The sequence below is a fragment of the Sorghum bicolor genome, chromosome 1 (assembly GCF_000003195.3).
Source record: "Sorghum bicolor cultivar BTx623 chromosome 1, Sorghum_bicolor_NCBIv3, whole genome shotgun sequence".
NCBI classification, from domain to species: Eukaryota; Viridiplantae; Streptophyta; class Magnoliopsida; order Poales; family Poaceae; genus Sorghum; species Sorghum bicolor.
Genome location: NC_012870.2, coordinates 1,965,832 through 1,987,188, shown reverse-complemented (window position 1 = coordinate 1,987,188; position 21,357 = coordinate 1,965,832). Strand labels below are relative to the sequence as shown.

Below are 21,357 nucleotides of genomic sequence, written 5' to 3'. Positions count from 1 at the left end.
CCGGTTGTTTGGTAGAGCACGGGGAAAGTTCTAAACTCGTAATTCTCCTCCTTTCGGCCCAATTGGCTGAGCATATCATCTACTCCAGACATCCCAATTATAAAAAAAAAATTACAAAATTTTATGGCATCAAATAGATATACTATGAAAATATAATTAATGAAGAACATAATAATACTTAGTTGATATCATAAATGTTATTATCCTACCATATAAGTTTGGTCAAACTTGAGATGCTTTGACTCTCCAAAATTCTTGAATTAACTTACAATTTGAGATGAAGAGAGTACTTTGTAAAATTGATGTCAAACTCGTATAGTTTCTACGAACATTAATTGTACTGTCATCTAAGAATTTTGTTGACGTGGCAAGATAGCTATAAGAGAGAGAGAGAGCAAAACTCATAGAAGGTCTAAGTTAGAAATCATATCTACATGAGAACAAGATACGAAAGGATGTGAAGATAGAGAATGTATGTGATTGAATAAAAAAAATATTTTGTAGAAACTATCCATTGGGATCATAGTTTTTATATGTAGTGTCTATAGAAATTAATATATATAAAAACTATGTGTAGTTTCTAGCATTAGAACTGCCCTAAATCAGTGATTGAAACAACTAATCACAGTTGATCAATTTTCAGCATGCAGAGTGACGAAATGGGCATTAGGCTGTGTTCCTTTTGCTGAAATTTGACTATTGCTGATGCTGAAATGTTAGTAGTGCTTCGCTAGAAAACATTGTTCTTAAGCTACATGAAGTTTTTGCTCTTTCTATTTTTTTTCTATTCCCGATTTCCTCCTCTCAACTCTGAAACCAAACAAATTGCACCCCCCCTCGACCATTTAAATTATCTCATTCCCCGGGGTGGTTCCCATAGTGATTTTGTTATTTTTAAATAAAAAATTTGGTAAAAACTAGATAAGGTTTTTAAACCAAAAGACATCTATTCAAATTTAAGGATAAAAAAACTCATAAAAGTTCCAAGAAAAATTGTAGATAGATTGTAATACTATAAACAAAAATAAATTATTTAGAGTTCGTGAAAGTATATAGAAAATTCTCAAAATAAATGTCTAAGCAAGTTTTTAAATTTTTTCATAACAAAAGCATAATATGTAACCAGTATGAATGCACTGTACAGTAATATATGTTACATTCGTATTGTTTACAACTCATATTTTTGTTAGGAAAGTTTTAAAAACACATCTAGATATTGACTAGGATGTTTTGAGATTTTTTGGATACTTTTCCCATTTTATGCTAAATCTATTTTTAAAAATCTTATAGATATATTTTTATTATATAGTATTTTATTTAGATTTTTCTTGAGTCACTTTTTAATGTGTTTATAGACCTTATTATAAAGTGTTTATTAGTTTTTTTATTAAAACATGATCAAACGCTTATTGGAAAAAATGCTTCTAACTAGTGTAGGAGGTACCTTAAGCACTTTTAAGAATTGGTTGACGAAGACACTTTGCACGGCTTTAGACTTTGAGAAGAAATTCTGGACTGTGATAATAGATTTTTTAGAGGAGACTAGGTAATGGTTTAGAGCATCTTCAAGAGTTTTTTCTTAAACTCATTGTCTAAATTATCATTTGGGTACAAACCGCTATCTATATTTTTTCAACCTCCAACAACTTTTTTTTTTACATCTTGTGTGTATGCTAGAGAGCTAGCTCGCTCTCCATCTTAGAGTACTGAGAAATCCATATTAAAAGATGATAATATTTAGAAATCTAATTAAAGAAGCTATTTTGAGTTTTTATTTTGGTTGCCAAACTCTGGACATCTTATGCTGGGCCTAGGTATGCAGCAGCAAAACAGCCCTTACATGTATCTCCACCGCATTTTTTTTTTCTCAAAAGAAAAAAAAGAGTAACTCAACCGCAACAAAAGAAGGAAAAAAGGGCCGCAGTATCAGTATCGATTAGTTAGAGTCGTTAACTCGTTATCCACCAACCAATTCGCTTCACCGTCACATCCACTTCCTCGTCGAAAGCCTCCGGTCCACCAACTATGCCGGCGGCCATGGCGGCTGCGGCGGCGCAGAGGCTCCTCGCGGCGAGCACGAAAATCATCGGCGTTGGGCGCAACTACGTAGCCCACGCCAAGGAGCTCGGCAACCCGGTCCCAAAGGTGCGGTCTGTGCGCCTCCCATCCTCGATCCCAAAACGCTGCCGCCCTTCCAACTTCCCTCCCCCTCCTTCCCGTGCGGCTCTCTGGTTTGATCTCGTTTGTGTTTGGGTGTGTTGCAGGAGCCCGTCCTGTTCCTGAAGCCGACCTCGTCGTTCCTCCATGCTGGAGTTGCCACCGCCGCCGTGGAGATCCCGGAGCCGCTCGAGTCGCTGCACCACGAGGTAGAGCTCGCCGTCGTCATCTCCCAGCGCGGGCGCGACGTTCCTGAGGCGTCCGCCATGGACTTCGTCGGAGGTAATTTGAGAGTTGTCACAACGAGTGACCTGAGATAATTAACGATGGGGCCATAGTAAGACTTTATATTCTCATTTATATAGAGAAAAAATTCGAGTGTTTGCAAAGTGTAGTAAAAAATTCCTATGGTTTCATTGTCCAGTAAGATCAATTAGGATTCATATGTTCATGCTCTGGAAACTATTTAGGATCATTGAGAGTTATTTCGGCCTTGCTGCTTTATTGTGAAAACTGACAAGGAGTGATGGCAGCTAGAAGCAGATGGATTTTAGCAATTATAGCTTCGTTTGATAAGCTTTGTGGAAAGTGCAAGCGAGCAATTTAACAGTTAGAATTGCCAAGGCAAGCCCTCATGCTCATTTGATGGTGGTTATTCCATAGGCAGGAATACAAAAGTATGTTTCATGGCATATAGAAATACAAAACTGTTTGTAATATGTTCTCTTCATCATTATTGAACTTGAGTTAAAAGGATACACTATCTAATCTCCTTTGTGCTTACCTCATTTTTTTTGTGCTTTTTTAATTGATCTGTTTAAAGCATTTGTTGAGACAAACTAAATATGAAATAACTGCTTGTGTCATTCAATTTCCCAGGTTATGCACTTGCTTTGGACATGACAGCAAGGGACCTTCAATCTGTTGCTAAGGTGAGTTCTATCTTCTGTAGTTTTCCTGAGTCTCAGTACTTGTTCAATTATTGTTGTTGTAGTGTCATCTGTCATCTCTAATTGTTGTTGAATGTTATGTACGACCATACAAGCATTCAATTTACTACATAAGAAAATTCAGTAACTAACTTTGCAGTTTAGTCTCATGAGTGGATCTTCTCCATGATCATATCTATTGATGAATAACAAAGAGTCAGATGTTTTTAGTCGAGCTAGCTACTGTCTTCATCCATCCAGTATATTTCATTCATTTCACATAACATTGTTTTCCAATATATCTTGGTGTACAAATCTGGTAGCATTAATTGGCTGCCAAGACCTTAAGTAGACTCAATATCTTGATGTTTTTTTATTCAAAAAGAACTATACCATTAAGTTTCTTATCATATTCACCATCCACTAATTTGCAGTCTGCAGGCCTTCCATGGACTTTGGCTAAAGGACAAGACACCTTCACTCCAATTAGTGCAGTAGTAAGCAATGGTTTTTCTTCATGTGCTTGGAGTTGGTTGGTGGTGGCTCAGGACAGTATGTTTTATTTATTTGTATTCGCTTGTTATAATTACACCTCAATGAATCAATGCCATATTCAAGTTAGTCAGTGCAGAAGTGTTGTTAGATGGAGACATCTTTGTTGCCTTCCATGCTCTCCGCAGGCATCTAGTGACATGAAATTTGTAGACACACCATGTTTTTACTTCAGTTAATGATAATTTCTCCATCAATCAGGTTCCAAAATCGGCTGTCACTAATCCCGATGATCTCGAGCTCTGGCTAAAGGTATCTCTGCAAACATGTATTGAATTTGTTTAATGTTGCCTGAAGTGATAGAGCATATGTTGTACAATTGACTACCAAATGTATCCAGGTAGATGATGAACTAAGGCAGAAAGGACCGACAAGTGACATGCTATTCAAGATTCCTTTTCTGATCAGCTATATCAGTTCCTTCATGACATTAATGGAGGGTGATGTGATACTAACAGGTAGTGACATTTTCTCTATGTGCAGCTTGTTTTTGCGCATCTAAGGTTTCTCTGTGGCTTATTCATTTGTTCCTCAAAAGGTACCCCTGAGGGTGTGGGTCCTGTCCGAGTAGGTCAGAAGATCACAGCTGGTGTAACTGACCTAATTGATGTCGAGTTTGATGTTCAGAGGCGCAATCGGTCATTTTCCACATGATGCAATAAGCAAGAAAGTAATGGTAAGCGGAACATATGAGCCGGAACTGATTTTTCTATAAATAAGATGATACATAAGATAGTAAGGGTGCATGCTTTTATTTTTTGTGTGACTAAAAATAATATCAAACAATTGATTTCTTAAAAGCAAACCTGTTTACCTGCAGCAAGGTCAATATGACAGAAAGGGCATCATATTCATGTTCGATGAAATTCTTGAAAATGTACTCCAATTAGACAGCCAGATGGTGGATATGTATAGGGTATAGGGCCAATATGCTGAAACTGTGCCAGAGCTACGTCGCCCTACTTCACATTCTCACATATACATAGCAATCAAAACCTGATGTATATGAACTACTCAGTTAGAAGTTGTGCTATATGTACTATCGTTACCCTCATTGAAAAAAATGATGCTATTGTTTAACTTATAATGGTCTTAACAATTTCACTAGTAACTATTGGTGCCTATCAGGGATTCAGCGACTTATTATTTCGGACTTGTGTTGTCTGCAGGTGAATACAAAGCGCAGTCCTCCACCGTGAATCGCTTTCCTGGACCTGGAGCAATTGCAGATAGCTGTTGAGCCTTATTCTTGATTTAGTTTACCCGGGTCCGGGGAGACTATCTATGAATATGCTAACTCGTTCCTGAAGTATCTTTTCTCCCAGATGATTGATGGAGCTTTAAGCTCGCTTTCTGCATGCAACAAAAAAATATATATATCCCATTTTTTCTCTACCCTGCTTTGAGAATACTGCAGCAGCGATTTGAAACAGCTGTGCTGTGCACTGCCGATGAAATACACTGAAACGAGTGCGTGTCTTGCAGCGCAGAACAAATAAGGTTTTACTTTTACAAGTGTTCACAACCATTTGGTGTTACTGAATGTAGTCGCGATGACGGCGACGGCGGTTGTGCTGAGCTCCTCGTCTGCTCTGCTTCCTGCTCCTCGCGGTCGTCTTCCTCTGTTCTTGCAGTCCATAAGGCTCGTAATTTTTTAGCCAACTAGCAGTATTTTTCTTAAACAATAAATTAGCGAACAATAGTGTTATTATAAACAGTACTTGCCGGACATGGATTTGGGGAAAAAGGAAAAACAAAAGCAACGGAAATGTGAGGCATTTAAGCATTGCTGCAAGAATTGCCGCCCCGTGAGGCCAGATAGATGCACTCTTTTATGAAACACTTATATTTTACGGTTATATGTATATATGCTACGTACGTGCATATAAATGTTCTGTTACAAAATGCCCTCCACTTGCTTAAAACGATATGCAGATGGAATAAAAGAGAAGGTCGATGGACAACGACGACAAACACCTTCCTTCCTTCCCTCCCTCCCTTCCTTCCTCGCTGTTTTCTCCAAAATATATCATCTTCAGTTCTTCATGCCATGCATAATAGAAAGATCCGCAACACTAGTTTACAAGAGTTCCCAGACCATTTGAGTTTGTTAGGTTGATCTCAGGCCCAGCCCAACGGCTGGGGCCTTTTCCCTCTGGATCGCGCCCTGATCGGGGGCGCCCAACCGATCTATGGTTGGTGGGCCCCCGACGCGCTGCGCCACATATAAATAGGAGTAGGGGGCTACAGGCACACAACACGAAGTTCGTCGTGCGCCGCCAAACCCTACTCACAACCCTAGGTCGCCGATCGACAGTGCGCAGTGGCGTCGGGAAGCACCACCGCGCCGTCACCCTTCTACCCCTACCCCGCCGTCGTTGGTCAGTGCCGGTGGAGGCCTGAAGGACGACGGGATCTACTCCGTCACCGCGTCAACGCCCTCAACATGGACAGCACAAGAGCTGCTCTCACCGGCAACGTCGATGGTCGAACCCTAACCTCTCTTACTACTCAGTTGTATTAGATCTAGTGTATGCACATATATATATATATATATGTCACTGTATGCATTGTTTTATCCCGAATCCCTGTTCATTCTATTGCTAGTAGATCCTGTAGATCTATCAATGGTATCAGATCCGATCTAGTAATAGATCGGGGTTTTCGGGATTTACCCAGCAAGCACAGCAACTAAAAGGTTCGGATTTTCGAAATCCTAATCCTACCTCAGTCAAATTGAGAATTTCCAAACCCTAACGCCGAGATCGAAATGCAAAAGAATGTAAAGCACAGATCGGGGAAACCTAACCCAAGCAAGAACGAATACACGAATCGGCAAATCCAGATCGAGAAAAAAAAAAGGAGACTCAGCGAGAAAGAACCCCGCATAGGGGCCAAGCACAGGGCACCCTCGCGACTCCCATCGACGGCGGCGCGCTCACCCACCACGGGGAGCGCGCGCTCCGGCGATAGGGCCCGCGGGGCGCCACCTCCTCCGGCCGCCGAGGACTCTAGTGCTGCTGGCTACGACGCAGACTGGAGAAGAGAGAGAGAGAAAGCAAGAAGGTGGCCGGCCGGAAATGGCAGAACGTCGGCGGCGGCCAAAGGGCTCGTCGGCGCCGTCGGCCACTGAGAAAGAAGGGCAGAGGGAAAATGGACTAGGGTTTTGGAAACAGCCAGCGGCGGCCGGCGGGTTTTATCCGCGCGAGATCCATGCTCAGCCGTCAGATCGCGCCATCTGCGGATCGACGGCGCTCAGCAGCCGGACCGACTTTGAGCCCAGGCGGGAGGGCGCCCTGGGCCGCTTTGCGCGAGCTGGCCCAGGTTGCGGCCTGCTCAGCGCCCGCGCCGCCGCGAGACTTGGACGTGGGCCGATTTCAACTTAATGGGCCGCGAACCGTAGCAAAAAAAAAAAAAAAAAAAAAGCCGCGCTGCTGGGCCGCTTCGCGCGAGCCGGCCCAGGCTGCGGTTTTCGCCAAGCGCCTCCGCCCGCGCATGGGCTGGGCCAAAACGCACAGAGGCCGAATGGCCTGCTCAGCATAACATAGCATAGAAATTTTTTTTTTCCCTTTTTTTCTTTTAAATTTTTCAGAAGCATTTGAATATTTATTTACCCAGTTTTTGACTCTACTTAATCTGCACCAACGTGTTTATTATTTAGAGAGCAAGATCAGCTAGTTATGCTTCTGAAAACAGCAAGTAAATGTTTTTCCGCTGCGCAAGTGATTTTTTCGTTCTCAAATTAAATTGAACCAACGGGATATTTAATTTGAGACACGAGTTTTAAAGCCTAGTATCTTTGTGATATTGTTATTTTTTGACCAACGTTAATAATAGCAATATTACAAATTCCAAGTTCTAATTTTATGCATATATTCTATTCTGCTCAACGTTGATTAGAATTTATGTAGAGAGTTAATTTTTGTATATCTTGATTTTGACCAACGTTAAATTAAGATATGCAATTATTTTTCCTAGATTTAATGTTGATGTCCTCACTATTTTTTCATGTTTAATTTCAGACCAAGCGCTGAATGCGATGCACTTCATTAGTGCAATTCCAAAGCTGACGGGACATAACTATGTTCTGTGGCGCGAGGAACTTGATGCTGCTCTAGCACTTGCTGAGATAGATTTGGCTCTTCAGGAGCCAAAGCCCACTGAGCCAGAGGAGCCCGAAAGGGCTCAGAATGAGACCGATGAAGCTTTTGCTAATCGGAAGCGAGACTTTGCTCCCATCAGAGCAAAGTATGATCTTGAGAAGTACAAGTGGGAAAAGTCAAACCGCAAGTGCAAGATTGTCATCAAGAAAACCATCACAGAGGGCCTAAGAGGTGCCATCCCAGAATGTGAGACAGCAAAAGAATACCTTGAGAAAGTGAAGAATCAGTTTACTGGTTCAACCAAAGCCCATGCTTCCACCCTGATCCAGAAACTCACTAACATGAGGTTCACAGGGGGGAGTGTGAGAGAGCACATTCTGAGCATGAGCACCATGGCAGCCAAGTTAGAGAAGCTAAAGATGCCCCTCGCTGATGGTTTCCTCATTCACCTAGCTCTAAACTCACTTCCCAAAGAGTATGAGACTTTTGTTGTTAACTACAACACACAGCCAGAGGAGTGGGATTTAGAGAAGGTGATTGCTATGTGTGTGCAAGAGGAAGAAAGGCTCAAGAATGCAAATGGTGGTTCTGTGAACTTTGTGAAAGGAAAGAACAAGAAGCCATTCTACAACAAGAAAGCTCCAGATGCCTCCACCTCCCAGAACAAGGGAGGAAGCAATTCACAGCCTAAAGCACAGCCAAAGCAAGACAACCAGCACAGGCAGGAGGACCCGGATCGCTGTAGATGGTGTAATGAGACAGGGCATTGGAAGCATGACTGCCCTAAGTTCATGAAACATTGCCTAGTGAAAGGTGAGGACATTATAACTTTTGTTGATGAATCCTTATATCTAAGTTATGCTAGATCCACATGGTGGATTGACTCAGGCGCAACTGTTCATGTTGCAAACTCTTTGCAGGGATTCAGTGGAGGGAGAACCCTTCAAAGAGGAGAAAGACAGATTAAGGTGGCCACTGGTGTTGAAGCTGAAGTTCAAGCTATAGGAAATTTATCTCTAGATTTAGCTAGTGGCTTCACCCTTGAGTTGCATGATGTTCTTTATGTTCCCTCTTTAGCTAGAAATTTAATTTCAGTTTCATGTTTGTCAGACTATGGTTTTGATTGCCATTTCAGCAAGAATGATTGTAAGCTACAGTTAAATAATAAATGTGTGGGTCTTGCCTTCCGACAAGACAAACTTTATTTATTATCTTTGTCTGAGAATGTGAATGCTGAATGTAATAATGCTGAGAATGCAATACCCGCAGATGCTAGCAAGAAAAGAAAGAGAATTGATTCCTCATCGAAATTATGGCACTGTCGTTTAGGCCATATTTCGAGGGGGAGAATAGAACGCTTAGTCAAAGAATCAATCCTCCCACCATTAGAACTCTCAGAGTTCGAGCAATGCGTTGATTGCATTAAAGGCAAGTTAGTAAAGAACATAAAGAAAGGCGCTAAGCGAAGCATGGGAGTACTAGAATTGATCCACACAGACATCTGTGGACCTTTTCCAGTGACATCTGTGGATGGTTTTGATTCCTTCATCACATTCACAGATGACTACTCTCGTTTTGGATACATTTATCCAATCAAAGAACGCTCAGAAGCTTTAGACAAATTTAAGATATTCAAGGCTGAGGTTGAAAACCAACTAGACAGAAAAATCAAAGTAGTAAGATCTGACCGTGGGGGGGAGTACTACGGTCGACATACCCCTTATGGACAAGTTCCTGGACCTTTTGCAAGGTTCTTACAGGAAAATGGCATAGTAGCCCAGTATTCAATGCCAGGGGACCCTCAGCAGAATGGAGTAGCAGAAAAGCGTAACCGTACTCTAATGGATATGGTGCGCAGCATGATGAGCTACTCCACTCTGCCATTGAGTCTATGGATGGAGGCCTTAAAAACCGCCATTCATATTCTCAACAGAGTTCCAAGCAAGTCAGTACTTAAAACCCCGTATGAGTTGTGGACCGGTAGGAAACCCTCAGTCAACCATCTGCGTGTCTGGGGGAGCCCTGCTGAAGCAAAAGTATTTAACCCAAACATAGGAAAGCTAGACCCCAAAACAGTAAGTTGTCATTTCATTGGCTATCCAGAAAAGTCGAAAGGTTATCGTTTCTACTGCCCTGGTAGACATACCAAGTTTGTGGAAACGAGACACGCTAGTTTTCTAGAAGATCAGATGATCAGGGGGAGCAAGGCAGCGCGAGAAATTAACCTTGAAGAGAAGCGGGTGTTCGTGCCCATTCCCATGGTGCAAGAACCCTACTTTACGCTGCCCGTTGTTGTTGGATCTACACCAGTAGTGACAACACCTGCTGCTTTTTCGCCTATGGCCAATTTGGAACCTGTCCCTCAGGAGCCGAATGAACCCATAGTCGAAGAACAACAGCCCCAACAAGAGCAACCTCAAGAAGAAATGCCAGTAGCAGAAACTTCTGGCAGACCTCAAAGAGCGAGAAAGTCTCCTATTCCAGATGACTATATAGTCTATGAATGCGAAGAAGTTCAGATGGAGGATGAACCCACTTCATTTGAAGAAGCCATGAGGAGCACCGAAGCATCTAAGTGGCAAGAAGCCATGGAAGATGAATTAAAGTCTATGAGTACCAATGAAGTTTGGGACCTAGAGGAAATTCCTGAAGGAGCCAAAACAGTAGGCTGCAAATGGGTCTACAAGGTGAAACGTGACTCCAAAGGGAACATAGAAAGGTACAAAGCAAGACTGGTAGCCAAGGGTTTCACTCAGCGAGAAGGGATAGATTATAATGAAACATTCTCTCCTGTCTCGAGCAAGGACTCTTTTAGAATCATAATGGCCCTAGTGGCACATTTTGATCTAGAATTGCATCAAATGGATGTGAAGACAGCTTTTCTCAATGGGGATCTAGAAGAAAGAGTATACATGGCACAATCGAAAGGTTTTGTTGTGACAGGCAAAGAAAGAATGGGCTGTCGCCTGAAGAAATCCATTTATGGATTAAAGCAAGCATCCAGGCAGTGGTATTTAAAGTTTGATAAGACAATCAGAAAGTTTGGGTTTAAAGAGAACGTTGAGGACAATTGCGTATATGCAAAGTTTAAGAATGGGAAATACATTTTCCTAGTACTGTATGTAGATGACATTCTACTAGCCAGTAGTGATGTCACTCTACTGCAGGAAACCAAGAGATTTTTGTCCTCAAATTTCGATATGAAAGATTTAGGTGAAGCTTCTTTTGTCTTGGGCATAAAGATTCACCGAGATAGAAGTCGAGGGGTATTGGGATTGTCCCAAGAGGCATATATAGAGAAAATATTGAAGAAATTCAATATGCATAAGTGTAGACCTTCACCTGCTCCTATTGTAAAAGGTGACAAGTATGGGGAACATCAATGTCCCAAGAGCAAGTTCGAGCGCGATCGCATGCAAGCCGTTCCATACGCTTCAGCTGTCGGAAGCTTACAGTATGCTCAAGTGTGCACACGCCCAGACCTGGCTTTTGTGACCGGGTTACTTGGTAGATATCAAAGTAATCCAGGTATGGAACACTGGAATCTAGTAAAGAAAGTCTTAAGATACTTGCAAGGCACGAAAGGGCTCATGTTAACCTATAGAAGATCTGATGACCTGCAAATAGTAGGGTATTCAGATTCTGATTACGCGGGAGATGATAGAAAGTCTACCTCAGGGTATATATTCACTCTCGCGCAAGGAGCCATATCATGGAAGAGCTCAAAACAAACAATGGTCACTGCATCGTCCACAATGTATGCTGAGTTTATTGCTTGTTATGAGGCATCAGGACAGGTGAATTGGCTTAAGAAATTTATACCCAGTTTAAAGGTGGTCGACAGCATCGATAAACCACTAAAGTTGTATTGTGACAACGAGCCAGCAGTGTTATATGCTCACAACAACAAGTCAAGCAATGCTGCCAAGCACATTGACATTAAATATTATGTTGTCAAGGATAAAATCCGGGATCACGTCATAAGTCTTGAACATATAAGCACAGAAAAGATGCTAGCGGATCCGCTTACAAAAGGCTTACCGCCCAATGTGTTCAGAGAACATGTAGCCGGCATGGGTTTAAGGGAAAGCCTGTGATTCCTGGATAGTAAGGGGCCCAAGGTGAGAATTCATCTCCAAACAGAAAAGTGTTTGTGGCTGTCTAATCTAGCAGTGATAACTGTTAAGATGAAGCATGCTCAATACACTGATTTGTGATGGGGTGAGTTGACAAAGCGAGAAAGCACAGTTGAGATCAAGGGGGAGAATGTTAGGTTGATCTCAGGCCCAGCCCAACGGCTGGGGCCTTTTCCCTCTGGATCGCACCCTGATCGGGGGCGCCCAACCGATCTATGGTTGGTGGGCCCCCGACGCGCTGCGCCACATATAAATAGGAGTAGGGGGCTACAGGCACACAACACGAAGTTCGTCGTGCGCCGCCAAACCCTACTCACAACCCTAGGTCGCCGATCGACAGTGCGCAGTGGCGTCGGGAAGCACCACCGCGCCGTCACCCTTCTACCCCTACCCCGCCGTCGTTGGTCAGTGCCGGTGGAGGCCTGAAGGACGACGGGATCTACTCCGTCACCGCGTCAACGCCCTCAACATGGACAGCACAGGAGCTGCTCTCACCGGCAACGTCGATGGTCGAACCCTAACCTCTCTTACTACTCAGTTGTATTAGATCTAGTGTATGCACATATATATATATATATATGTCACTGTATGCATTGTTTTATCCCGAATCCCTGTTCATTCTATTGCTAGTAGATCCTGTAGATCTATCAGAGTTCTGTACATGAGCCATCAGTCTTCACAGCTTTGAAACTCTTAGTGGTGGCAGAACACCAGCTTCAAACTTCTTGATGTAGTCATGGATGTGCTCACTGATTTCCTGAGCCCTTTCCTGCTGGATGAAGTGCCCAGCGCCCTTGATAACCACCACCTCCTCAAGCATGGGCACGTCCCTCTTGAGCCCACCCTTGTGGATGTAGCTCTTCACTCCCGGGTGATGGTATGCCAGGTCACCGTCCCCAACGATGAACTTAGTCGGCACTTGCACCTTTGCTCTTGTCCATGGCGCCATCAGTTCCCAGTTCCTGTGCACACATGTCAGTCAGATGTAACTAATTTCTGATGCATGCGTGATGCAGCGAGAAGATGATGATGCATAATGCAATCACCCATTCTTCTTGGTTAATGAGTGATGTCAAAGGAGTTGAAATTTAACCTAGCACCAAAATTATATGTTCAAAAGGCTAAACTATTCAAATCAGAGTTTCATGTTTCTCTCCATGAAATTCAAAAAACTAATTTTGGAAGAAAAATGAAAGAAACATTTCCAACATTTTTGCAAACATTGATGTAGATTTCCAGCAACCTCCTCATATTTCATATTCAATTGTGGTTTATGACTTCATGTTGTCTGTGAGATTCTGCTTTTGCTAAAAAACAAGTGGTGCCACTATCTTTGAAACATTATGTGATAATTCCTATGTTCACAATGACTACACTAACATAGCAGTGGAATGATATCGGAGAATGATTGATACAAAGCAATAAATTATATAAAGAAAGTCAGTCCAAGGCATCCAACTCACATCACAAGGCAAATTGAAATGAAAATGAAACAAAAAAAAACATGTCTCTGTTTCATATTCCTATTCTATTGAGCACATAAAACCTTTTTATTCTAATAAAATCGCTCAGCAAATCTCTTGCTGAGTTTTTTTAAAAACACAAAGTGTTACCATTAAAAGCAATATGTTGTAATTTGAAGCGCTACACTGCATCTTAATTCTACTGTGGCCTGTGTGTTACATGAAAAACTATATTCCATGTAGAAACAGGTGATGCTGATGGGGTTTAGATGTTTGGTGTGTACAGAAAGTTTTTTTGGAAAATACGACATGTACGAATTCAGGAGATCATGACTTGATTACACGCTTATGAAATTTAATGAATTTTCAGGACATCATGATTTGATTTCACGCTTATATGAATATAAATTGGTTGCGAACTTACAGGTCCAAGCAGCGGTAGTAATTTACTCCACCAGCAAATCCAGTTTTTGAGTACACACTTGCAAGGTAATTGACATCTTCCTCAGAGAGCCAAGAAGGTAGCTCTATTTGCTTAGCGTATGTTTGCATTTTTCTAAGGTCCATGACTGAAGAACCTGTGGCCCGAAGAGTCAATGCCAATTTGAAGAAACTCTTCAGGTCAAAAGCAGCAAATTCTGCTTCAAGTCCAGGTTCCTGCCAATCAATGTGACACTTTAATGGAGGTCATAGACATATATGATCCTAACTTTTGCAGTCCACGCAGGTATCATAAATTGCTGGTAAATAACTCACATACCGCAGAACAAGAGGTTGGTTAATAACTCAAGAAAGAGTAATATTATATTACCCAACTAAGAAGAGATCTCAAAGAAAGAGAACAAGTTACAACAGAAGTATACCCCCAAAGAAGCAAATTTGTACACACATTTTAGGCTACAACTCTAGAAGATCAATTGATGGGAAATGCCAATGCATGAACATACTACGTAGAATTGTGCATAATTGACTTTACATCAAACTGAAGGACACATGTGTGCAGCACTTTGGGCTTCGGTTTGGACTGTTTTAAACATCATCATATCCTTAGCATTCAGTAAATCAGCACAATGTGACCGACTGAACTCCACAGGCCCCATGTGCGTTTCAGTGAGAACTGAGTAACCCATATGCATTTGGATCACAACTGAGTGATCTTATCAATTGTATCCTCTTCACATTAGCAAACCATATAGAAATAGCCAGATAGCCCCTTCGTATTAGAATTGCAATAAGAAATGAAATCCGCGAACTGAGTAATCCTATCACTTTTATCCCCTTCTTTACATAAGCAGCGCAAATGATAATTGTGTAGAAAAATACGTTCCAATTCAAACAGATTGCCAACCAATCTGTGGATGCCTAAAATTCGCAGAACCGACCTTTCTTCAGTCCATCGGTTACTGATAATTAGGTGGCAGTGGCACATGCACATCCCAAGGACGATAGGAGAAACTATTGCTCACCTGGAATCGGCAGACGTAGTAGTCATCGCCGTATGCGGCGCGGAAGTACTCAAGAGGCTTGACGCCGGGGTTCCGGGGCATGAAGGCAACGCTGAGGTTGACGAGCGCGCGCACCCGATCCGGCCGCAGCAGGCAGAGGTTCCACGACACGATGGCGCCCCAGTCGTGGCCCACAACGAACACCTGCACCCGCAGAGATCCCAACACATGTGGGGAATTTTTCAACAAGCTTCGTTATGGAATTCGATTCGACGGGGAACGGAGGCACGGAGCCGCGCGCGGGTACCTGCGGGAGGTGGAGGGCGTCCAGGAGCGCGACGAGGTCGCCGACGATGTGGAAGGCGGTGTACGACGACGGCTCCGGCGGCGCGGTGGTCCCGCCGTAGCCCCGGAGGTCGGGCGCCACGCAGCGGTAGCCGCGCGCGGCGAGGTAGTCCATCTGGTGGCGCCACGAGTACCAGAGCTCCGGGAAGCCGTGCACGAACAGCACCGCCGGCGCGGAGGCGTCCACGGGGCCGGCCTCCGCCACGTGCATCGATATGCCGTTGGCCTCCAGCTGCCGGTGCCTCACCGTCATCGCCGCCATGGTGCGTGGCGTGTCGGCGTCGTGCTCCGCGCCGCTGCTGTTGACTGGGAGGGGAGAGCCGAGAGCGGGGACCGGTGCGAGTGATCGCGACGTGTCGGAGGGGAGAGCCGGGACCATATGGGTTGGCCCAAACGCAAACTGGGCCAGGCCCAATTGAGCGATTTGCACAGCCTGTTTGTGTTCGCTGGAATTCTGGTAGGCGAGTGTTTGGTTGATGTCTGCTTGCTGCCTAAACATGCATGTCACATGGTTACCGCACAAAATGCAAATAAAACTCAACTTCTGCCAAATTTTGAGAAGAAAATAATCTATAACATGTGGAGGCAGGTTAATAAAAAGGTATAGTAATACCCCATATATAATATAATCACGATAAGTTATACTGGCAGCATGCAGCTTGATTACTTAGCTTTCTAGTGAAGCTGAATCCGAGCAGGTTAGTTAGCTTTTTGCTCGGAACTGAAGTTTTCTTGCTTGCTTGCTTGCAATTGATAATGAGATCGATTAGGCCTGTGCATTTCAATTTTCTGAAATACATGGTTTATTCATTTCACATCGATCATACAATGTATGTACGCTGAAACTTGGAACAACTCACTCCATATCGAAGTCACAAATAATTAAAAACACGTATTGTGCATACACTTATTGTTAATTTAAATTCAAAATACAAAACAAATTGGCAACATGATCGAGGTTGATTTCAGTTTTCAGCAGACAGCAGCCAAGCTGACGATGGTCGTCGATCCATCCATCAGAACTTGGAGATGAAGTCGTAGATATGCTGGCTAACCTCGTCGGCCTTCTCCTGCTGGACGAAGTGGCCGGCGCCGGGGATGACGACGACGCTGTCGAGCCCCGGTACGTCGGCCTGGAACCCGCCCTTGTGGATGTAGTCCTGGATGCCCGGGTAGTGGTAGGTGAGGTCGCCGTCGCCGACGATGAACCTGGTGGGCACCTGCACCTTGGCGTCCGCCCACGGCGCCGCCAGCTCCCAGTTGCGGTCCATGTTGCGGTAGTAGTTGATGGGCCCCGTGAAGCCCGTCCGCTCGAACTCCGACACAAAGTGGCCCACGTCCTCCTCCGTCAGCCACGGCGGCAGCGGTTCCTCGACGGGGGCGGCGGGCGCCGCCGTGTCTGCTGGCTTCTCGCCGCCTGCCGCCGAGGAGGTGAAGCGGTTGCACAGGATCGGCTTCATCAGGTACCGGGCGGTCGCCGGCGAGAACTCCTTCTCTGCGACACCAGGCTCCTGCATGCACCGTACGTATGTGCAACATAAAAAAGTTGTTGAATTCAGCAGTGTGTGATTTGAAAGCAAATAAAAGGAAGGACGTGAGCCAAAATTTGAAAGCCACAATGGAAGGATCCTCCATATCCATATGCATGCATGCATGCAAATCGACGTCGTCTCCGCGTGATGTGATTTCGTTCCTCGATCCCTCCCTCTAGCTATAAATGTCATTCCCACTCACGGTCTCCGGCCTCATCGTCACCGACGACGACGACGACAAGCAATGGCGCCGGTCATCCTCCGCATGGACGTGCACTGCTTCTGCTACGGCTGCGCCGGCAAGATCCGCAGGGTTGTCAAGAACCTCCTCGCCGGTACGTCCTATATGTTTCGACCGATCTTACTGTGTGTGCATATACTAGCGGCATAACACCTTGCTTGCTCATCGTCGTCGATCGGCCGGCCGGACCATGTGTACATGCATGCGTGCAGGGGTGGAGGAGGTATGGGTGTCGGTGGACACGGGGCTGGTGGTGGTGGCCGGGACGTCGCTGGACGCTTCGCTGCTGCGGTGGCGGATCCAGACCAGGACGCGGAGGCCCGTCACCGTCGTCAGCGACGGCGCGGACCCGGAGCCGCAGCCGCAGTACCAGTACGCCGCGCCGCCGCCGGGGTACCCGCAACACTACCACTACAGCGGGATGCAGTACATGGGCCCGCCGCCTTCGGCGCCGCCGCCTACCCCTACTACGGCGGCGGCGGCAACTGGGTGCCCGCGCCGGCGCCACAGCACCTGCTCCAGTACGTGCCGACGACGACGACGACGACTTGGGACGATGGTTACTTCCCCTCGCGCCAGTACGTGCCCAACCAGGCCCCCGTGTGCTTCAACGACGACAACCCCAACGGCTGCTGCACCGTGCAGTGACCCACCGAGCTAGCTAGTCGATCGTCGCCGGCGTCCGATCCGACCGCCGGCCGGCTGGACGACACAGCGGCATATGTTTGGAGCGAGCGAGTTTTTGTCATGCATGCTCATCACACATACTGGATCTTCTTCTGTAGTTCAATTATTCTCGTCCAGTGTTCTCTATCGCAATTTTGATCATGGTCGTCGTCGATCGATCGTGTCCCGTGAAGCTGGGGCCGATCAGTCAGTCAGTCGCACGTGTCTGTTTCTATCGTGTGTGCGTGGAGTCAGCAATGAGCAAAAGTTTGTGCAAGCCAATTAATAAGCCTACTGCATGCGCGCAGGGTTCATTTTGACAGCCCTGCTAGTTTAATTTGTTACTATTATATATATATTCCCGGTATGAATAAGAATCATTCGTTTACGTACAAACAATATAAAAGTAAAAAGTTTGTTTGTTTGTTTGGTCGTGATTGTTCATCGAAGTTCTTAATTTGGCGTGTCTGAGATGTCCTAGTTTCTTTGCACCAATATAATGCAATGCAATAATGCAAGCTAGCTGCGTACTGGACGAGCTGTCCTTGCTTCTACTTGCAAGGCACCTCCGGACTGCGACGTTGTGGATGGATCTCCCTAGTCCCTAGTGCACCTTTTTGTGCGATGACATGTGCGCACACACCATCCAAATCGCCCACTCCTAGCTGGTACCACACTTTTTTTAATAGCTCCTATACGTACCCAAACTTCAATAGTATCCATGTGTATTGGATTAAATTGCGGTGAAACCAGTTTAATTTCCATAACACATATGAATTGAGATGCGACAAGTTATATCCAAACAAACCCTAACTTCCTAAATAGGTGCCCTATATGCATCAGTTCATGCAAATTGCTCGTGCATGAGATATTTGGTTCTGATTTTACGTGATAAGAGCGCTATAAACCATAATATAGAAATGGAAGTTTCCAAACTAATTTGATAATAAACGCCATTTCTAAAAAAAATGGAACAAGAAAATCTGGGACGTGCACAGGGTTATGTATGATAACATATTATGGTGAGAGTAGTCGGATGTAGACAAGTAGCCGCGACTACTCTTACCATAATAAGTGAAAATTCAAGATATTATGGTGAGAGTAGTCGCGACGTATCCTGGAGTGTAAAAATTCAAGATCTTGTTCTGCGATAATGTAGACAAGTACAGTAGGTACGATATCGAAATTATTACGGTGTAGTAGTACACACCTGGAAGCGGCAGATGTAGTAGGTGGGCCCGTAGTTGCGGCAGAAGTAGTCGGTGGGCTTGACGGCGGAGGCGCCGGCGCGGATGAAGACATGGCGCATGAAGGCGACGCTGGTGTTGACGAGCGCCGTGACCCGGTCCGGCCGGAACAGGCACAGGTACCACGCGATGATGGCGCCCCAGTCGTGACCCACCACGAACACCTGTTTCAATTCATCAGGTTCACCATGCATGCATGATGCATCGATCAGTGCACGTCACCACGTTCATTCATTCCTCCACATGCATGCTAATGCCATGCAACCACACCACATATATATCTAGGCCGTGCAGAAACGAAATCAAGCGCCAGGGGGCTGATGATGACTGATGACTGCCTTGAGATCGATCGATGCGGTATATACTGACACAGGACCACTGGTAGAGTACACAGTACAGTAGTACATGGAGGTGAGGTTTCAACGAATAGATTAGCTAGAATGCTAGATCATATGGACAATATTTTTTCCATGTGTGTGTGTGTTTTTGGCGTTTCCAACACAGCCTATTCTAGTATGCTGCTTGTATTATCCTAGTGGTGTTTCCAACACCCCAGTCTGGAAAAGTTGGTTTCACACCGAACGGAGCAGTGCGCTCCGGAGCATATACTTATATATTATGGCCTTGTTTAGTTCTCATCAAAATCCAAAAAAATTTCAAGATTCTCAGTCACATCAAATCTTGCGTCACATACATATATAACACTAAATATAAACAAAAACAAAAACTAATTACACAGTTTGCCTGTACATCGCGAGACGAATCTTTTAATCCTAATATTTGCTACAAACAAACAAAAAGTGCTACAGTAACGAAATTTTAAAAAAAATCATATCTAAACAAGGCCTATATTATGAAAAAAAAAAGGGACTCCAATCTATGTGCAGCAATGTACGCTGGACCAGCAGCACACAGCATAGGTAGGTACATATACATATGTCCATGCGTTTAATTTAAAGTTGAGTAACAGTCTAATCGATGCTGGTAGCTGTCTGTTTTGTCATGCTAGTTTAGTTGATTACTACATATATGCACACGTTAAGCTGATGCTATACAACGACAACTTACGACTGTATATATATCTTCACAACATGTGTATTAATTTTTATTCCGGAGAAAATATATATCATGTGTATGTTTATTACAGGAGAAGAGAGCAGAGTAGGGTGGCCGGTTAGCAACACCTCATATATCATTATCATACGTTGACTGATATATTATCGGATATGGCTATGGCTTCCCATCCATATCTGCTCATATATACTATATGCTATCCCATCATCCAGGATAAATATAAAATTAAAAGTTCATTGACCTAGTTGATTCGCTTCAAAATTAGCCTAACCAGACTGCACAGAGCATTATCGTTTCTAAAAATCAAAACTCTCTGATTTTAAACTAAAAAAATTAAGATTATCTCCCGGTCGTCAACCTCAGTATAAATAAAGTCGGATCATCTGAAAAAACACATGAAACTATATATAATTAATAAATAAGAACATATCAATTTTAAAGAAAACTACCGCGCGCGGGCTTACAGTAAAAAAAAAATAAAAAGTTTGTGGTGGTGTAGAATCCTCAACGTTCAGGTCCGGATTTTTTTGCCGGCACGACATCCTGTTCCGGATCAGATGAGAAACTCGTGGAAAGGGAAGGAAGAGACACGGCGCCACCATGTGTCAGCTTTGAGACACGGAAGGGGACGGACGGATCGTGGACGTACCTTTTGGATGCCGAGCGCGTCGAGCAGCGCCACGACGTCGCCGACGACGTGGAAGGCGGTGTAGGACGCGACGTCGGTCGGCGCGGCGGTGCCGCCGTAGCCGCGGAGGTCGGGCGCCACGCAGCGGTAGCCCCGCGCGGCCAGGTGCGCCATCTGGTGGCGCCACGAGTACCAGAGCTCCGGGAAGCCGTGCAGGAACACAACCGCGGGGTCCCCTTCGGCGCCCGACTCCGCCACGTGCATCGAGATGCCGTTCGCCTCCACCGTCCGGTGCCGGATCGCCGCCATGCTCGTCGTCGTCGCCCGCAGCAGCCGGCTGGTTTTATCTCTAGCTAGCTAGCTAGCTTCTCTCTCTCGACGACTCACGTTTCGTTGGGCTGGCAAAGCGGCCGGTGCGGTGCGGAGATATATATGCGGAATCAAAGGAGAGAGCGAGAGAGAGACGCGCGCGCACGCCCGCACGCGACGCGAGTGTGAACTGTGAACCGGCCGGAGGGGGCGGGGCGGTTGGAGGGTCAACTTCTTCGTGTTCGTGCAGCGCAGCCAGCAGCTGCCGTGGACGGTGACGCATCATGGGGGTGTGGAGAGTTGCGGCGGGCACACACGTGGATGTCATGGGCGCAAACGCAAAGCAGGCAGCAATCCGGCACCGCCCAGCGCCAGCGGTGGGCGGCGAGATCCTCACTTGTCAGCGGCCGGGCCGGGAAGGGGAGGAAGACCCATGCAAAGCAAGCTTGACAATCACGGGTCACGGGTCCACTGTCACGTGACTGATCTACTAGATGAATACGGGCATCCCGATGCACGTAGTACGCTAA

The 21,357-nt window shown here is 45.1% G+C and overlaps 4 protein-coding genes across 6 annotated transcripts; 2 read left to right on the top strand and 2 right to left on the bottom strand.

The window, feature by feature from the left end:
* Positions 1,925 to 5,163, top strand: LOC8079678 (acylpyruvase FAHD1, mitochondrial). Its single transcript, XM_021455913.1, has 8 exons — positions 1,925 to 2,145; positions 2,265 to 2,439; positions 3,037 to 3,089; positions 3,521 to 3,583; positions 3,840 to 3,890; positions 3,979 to 4,096; positions 4,177 to 4,314; positions 4,808 to 5,163. The coding sequence occupies exons 1-7, from the start codon at positions 2,026 to 2,028 to the stop codon at positions 4,290 to 4,292; spliced, it is 696 nt and encodes a 231-aa protein (XP_021311588.1). The 5' UTR covers positions 1,925 to 2,025; the 3' UTR covers positions 4,293 to 4,314; positions 4,808 to 5,163.
* LOC8080204 (epoxide hydrolase A) lies at positions 5,437 to 15,581 on the bottom strand. 3 transcript variants are annotated; one of them, XM_021455892.1, is made up of 5 exons: positions 15,093 to 15,579; positions 14,807 to 14,989; positions 13,765 to 13,997; positions 12,531 to 12,839; positions 5,437 to 5,744 (listed from the first exon to the last, which is right to left on the bottom strand). In XM_021455892.1, the coding sequence occupies exons 1-4, from the start codon at positions 15,507 to 15,509 to the stop codon at positions 12,554 to 12,556; spliced, it is 1,119 nt and encodes a 372-aa protein (XP_021311567.1). In that variant the 5' UTR covers positions 15,510 to 15,579; the 3' UTR covers positions 5,437 to 5,744; positions 12,531 to 12,553. The 3 variants fall into 3 exon arrangements, with proteins under 3 accessions (XP_021311567.1, XP_021311564.1, XP_002463580.2); XM_021455889.1 differs by lacking the exon at positions 5,437 to 5,744 and adding an exon at positions 6,128 to 6,259 and having other exon boundaries at positions 12,522 to 12,839; positions 15,093 to 15,581; XM_002463535.2 differs by lacking the exon at positions 5,437 to 5,744 and having other exon boundaries at positions 12,424 to 12,839; positions 15,093 to 15,577.
* On the top strand, positions 7,663 to 8,952 carry LOC110433544. The gene is made up of 2 exons (XM_021455906.1): positions 7,663 to 8,554; positions 8,662 to 8,952. The coding sequence occupies exons 1-2, from the start codon at positions 7,678 to 7,680 to the stop codon at positions 8,706 to 8,708; spliced, it is 924 nt and encodes a 307-aa protein (XP_021311581.1). The 5' UTR covers positions 7,663 to 7,677; the 3' UTR covers positions 8,709 to 8,952.
* LOC110433542 (epoxide hydrolase A-like) lies at positions 15,910 to 21,051 on the bottom strand. The gene is made up of 3 exons (XM_021455901.1): positions 20,540 to 21,051; positions 18,780 to 18,980; positions 15,910 to 16,641 (listed from the first exon to the last, which is right to left on the bottom strand). The coding sequence occupies exons 1-3, from the start codon at positions 20,825 to 20,827 to the stop codon at positions 16,147 to 16,149; spliced, it is 984 nt and encodes a 327-aa protein (XP_021311576.1). The 5' UTR covers positions 20,828 to 21,051; the 3' UTR covers positions 15,910 to 16,146.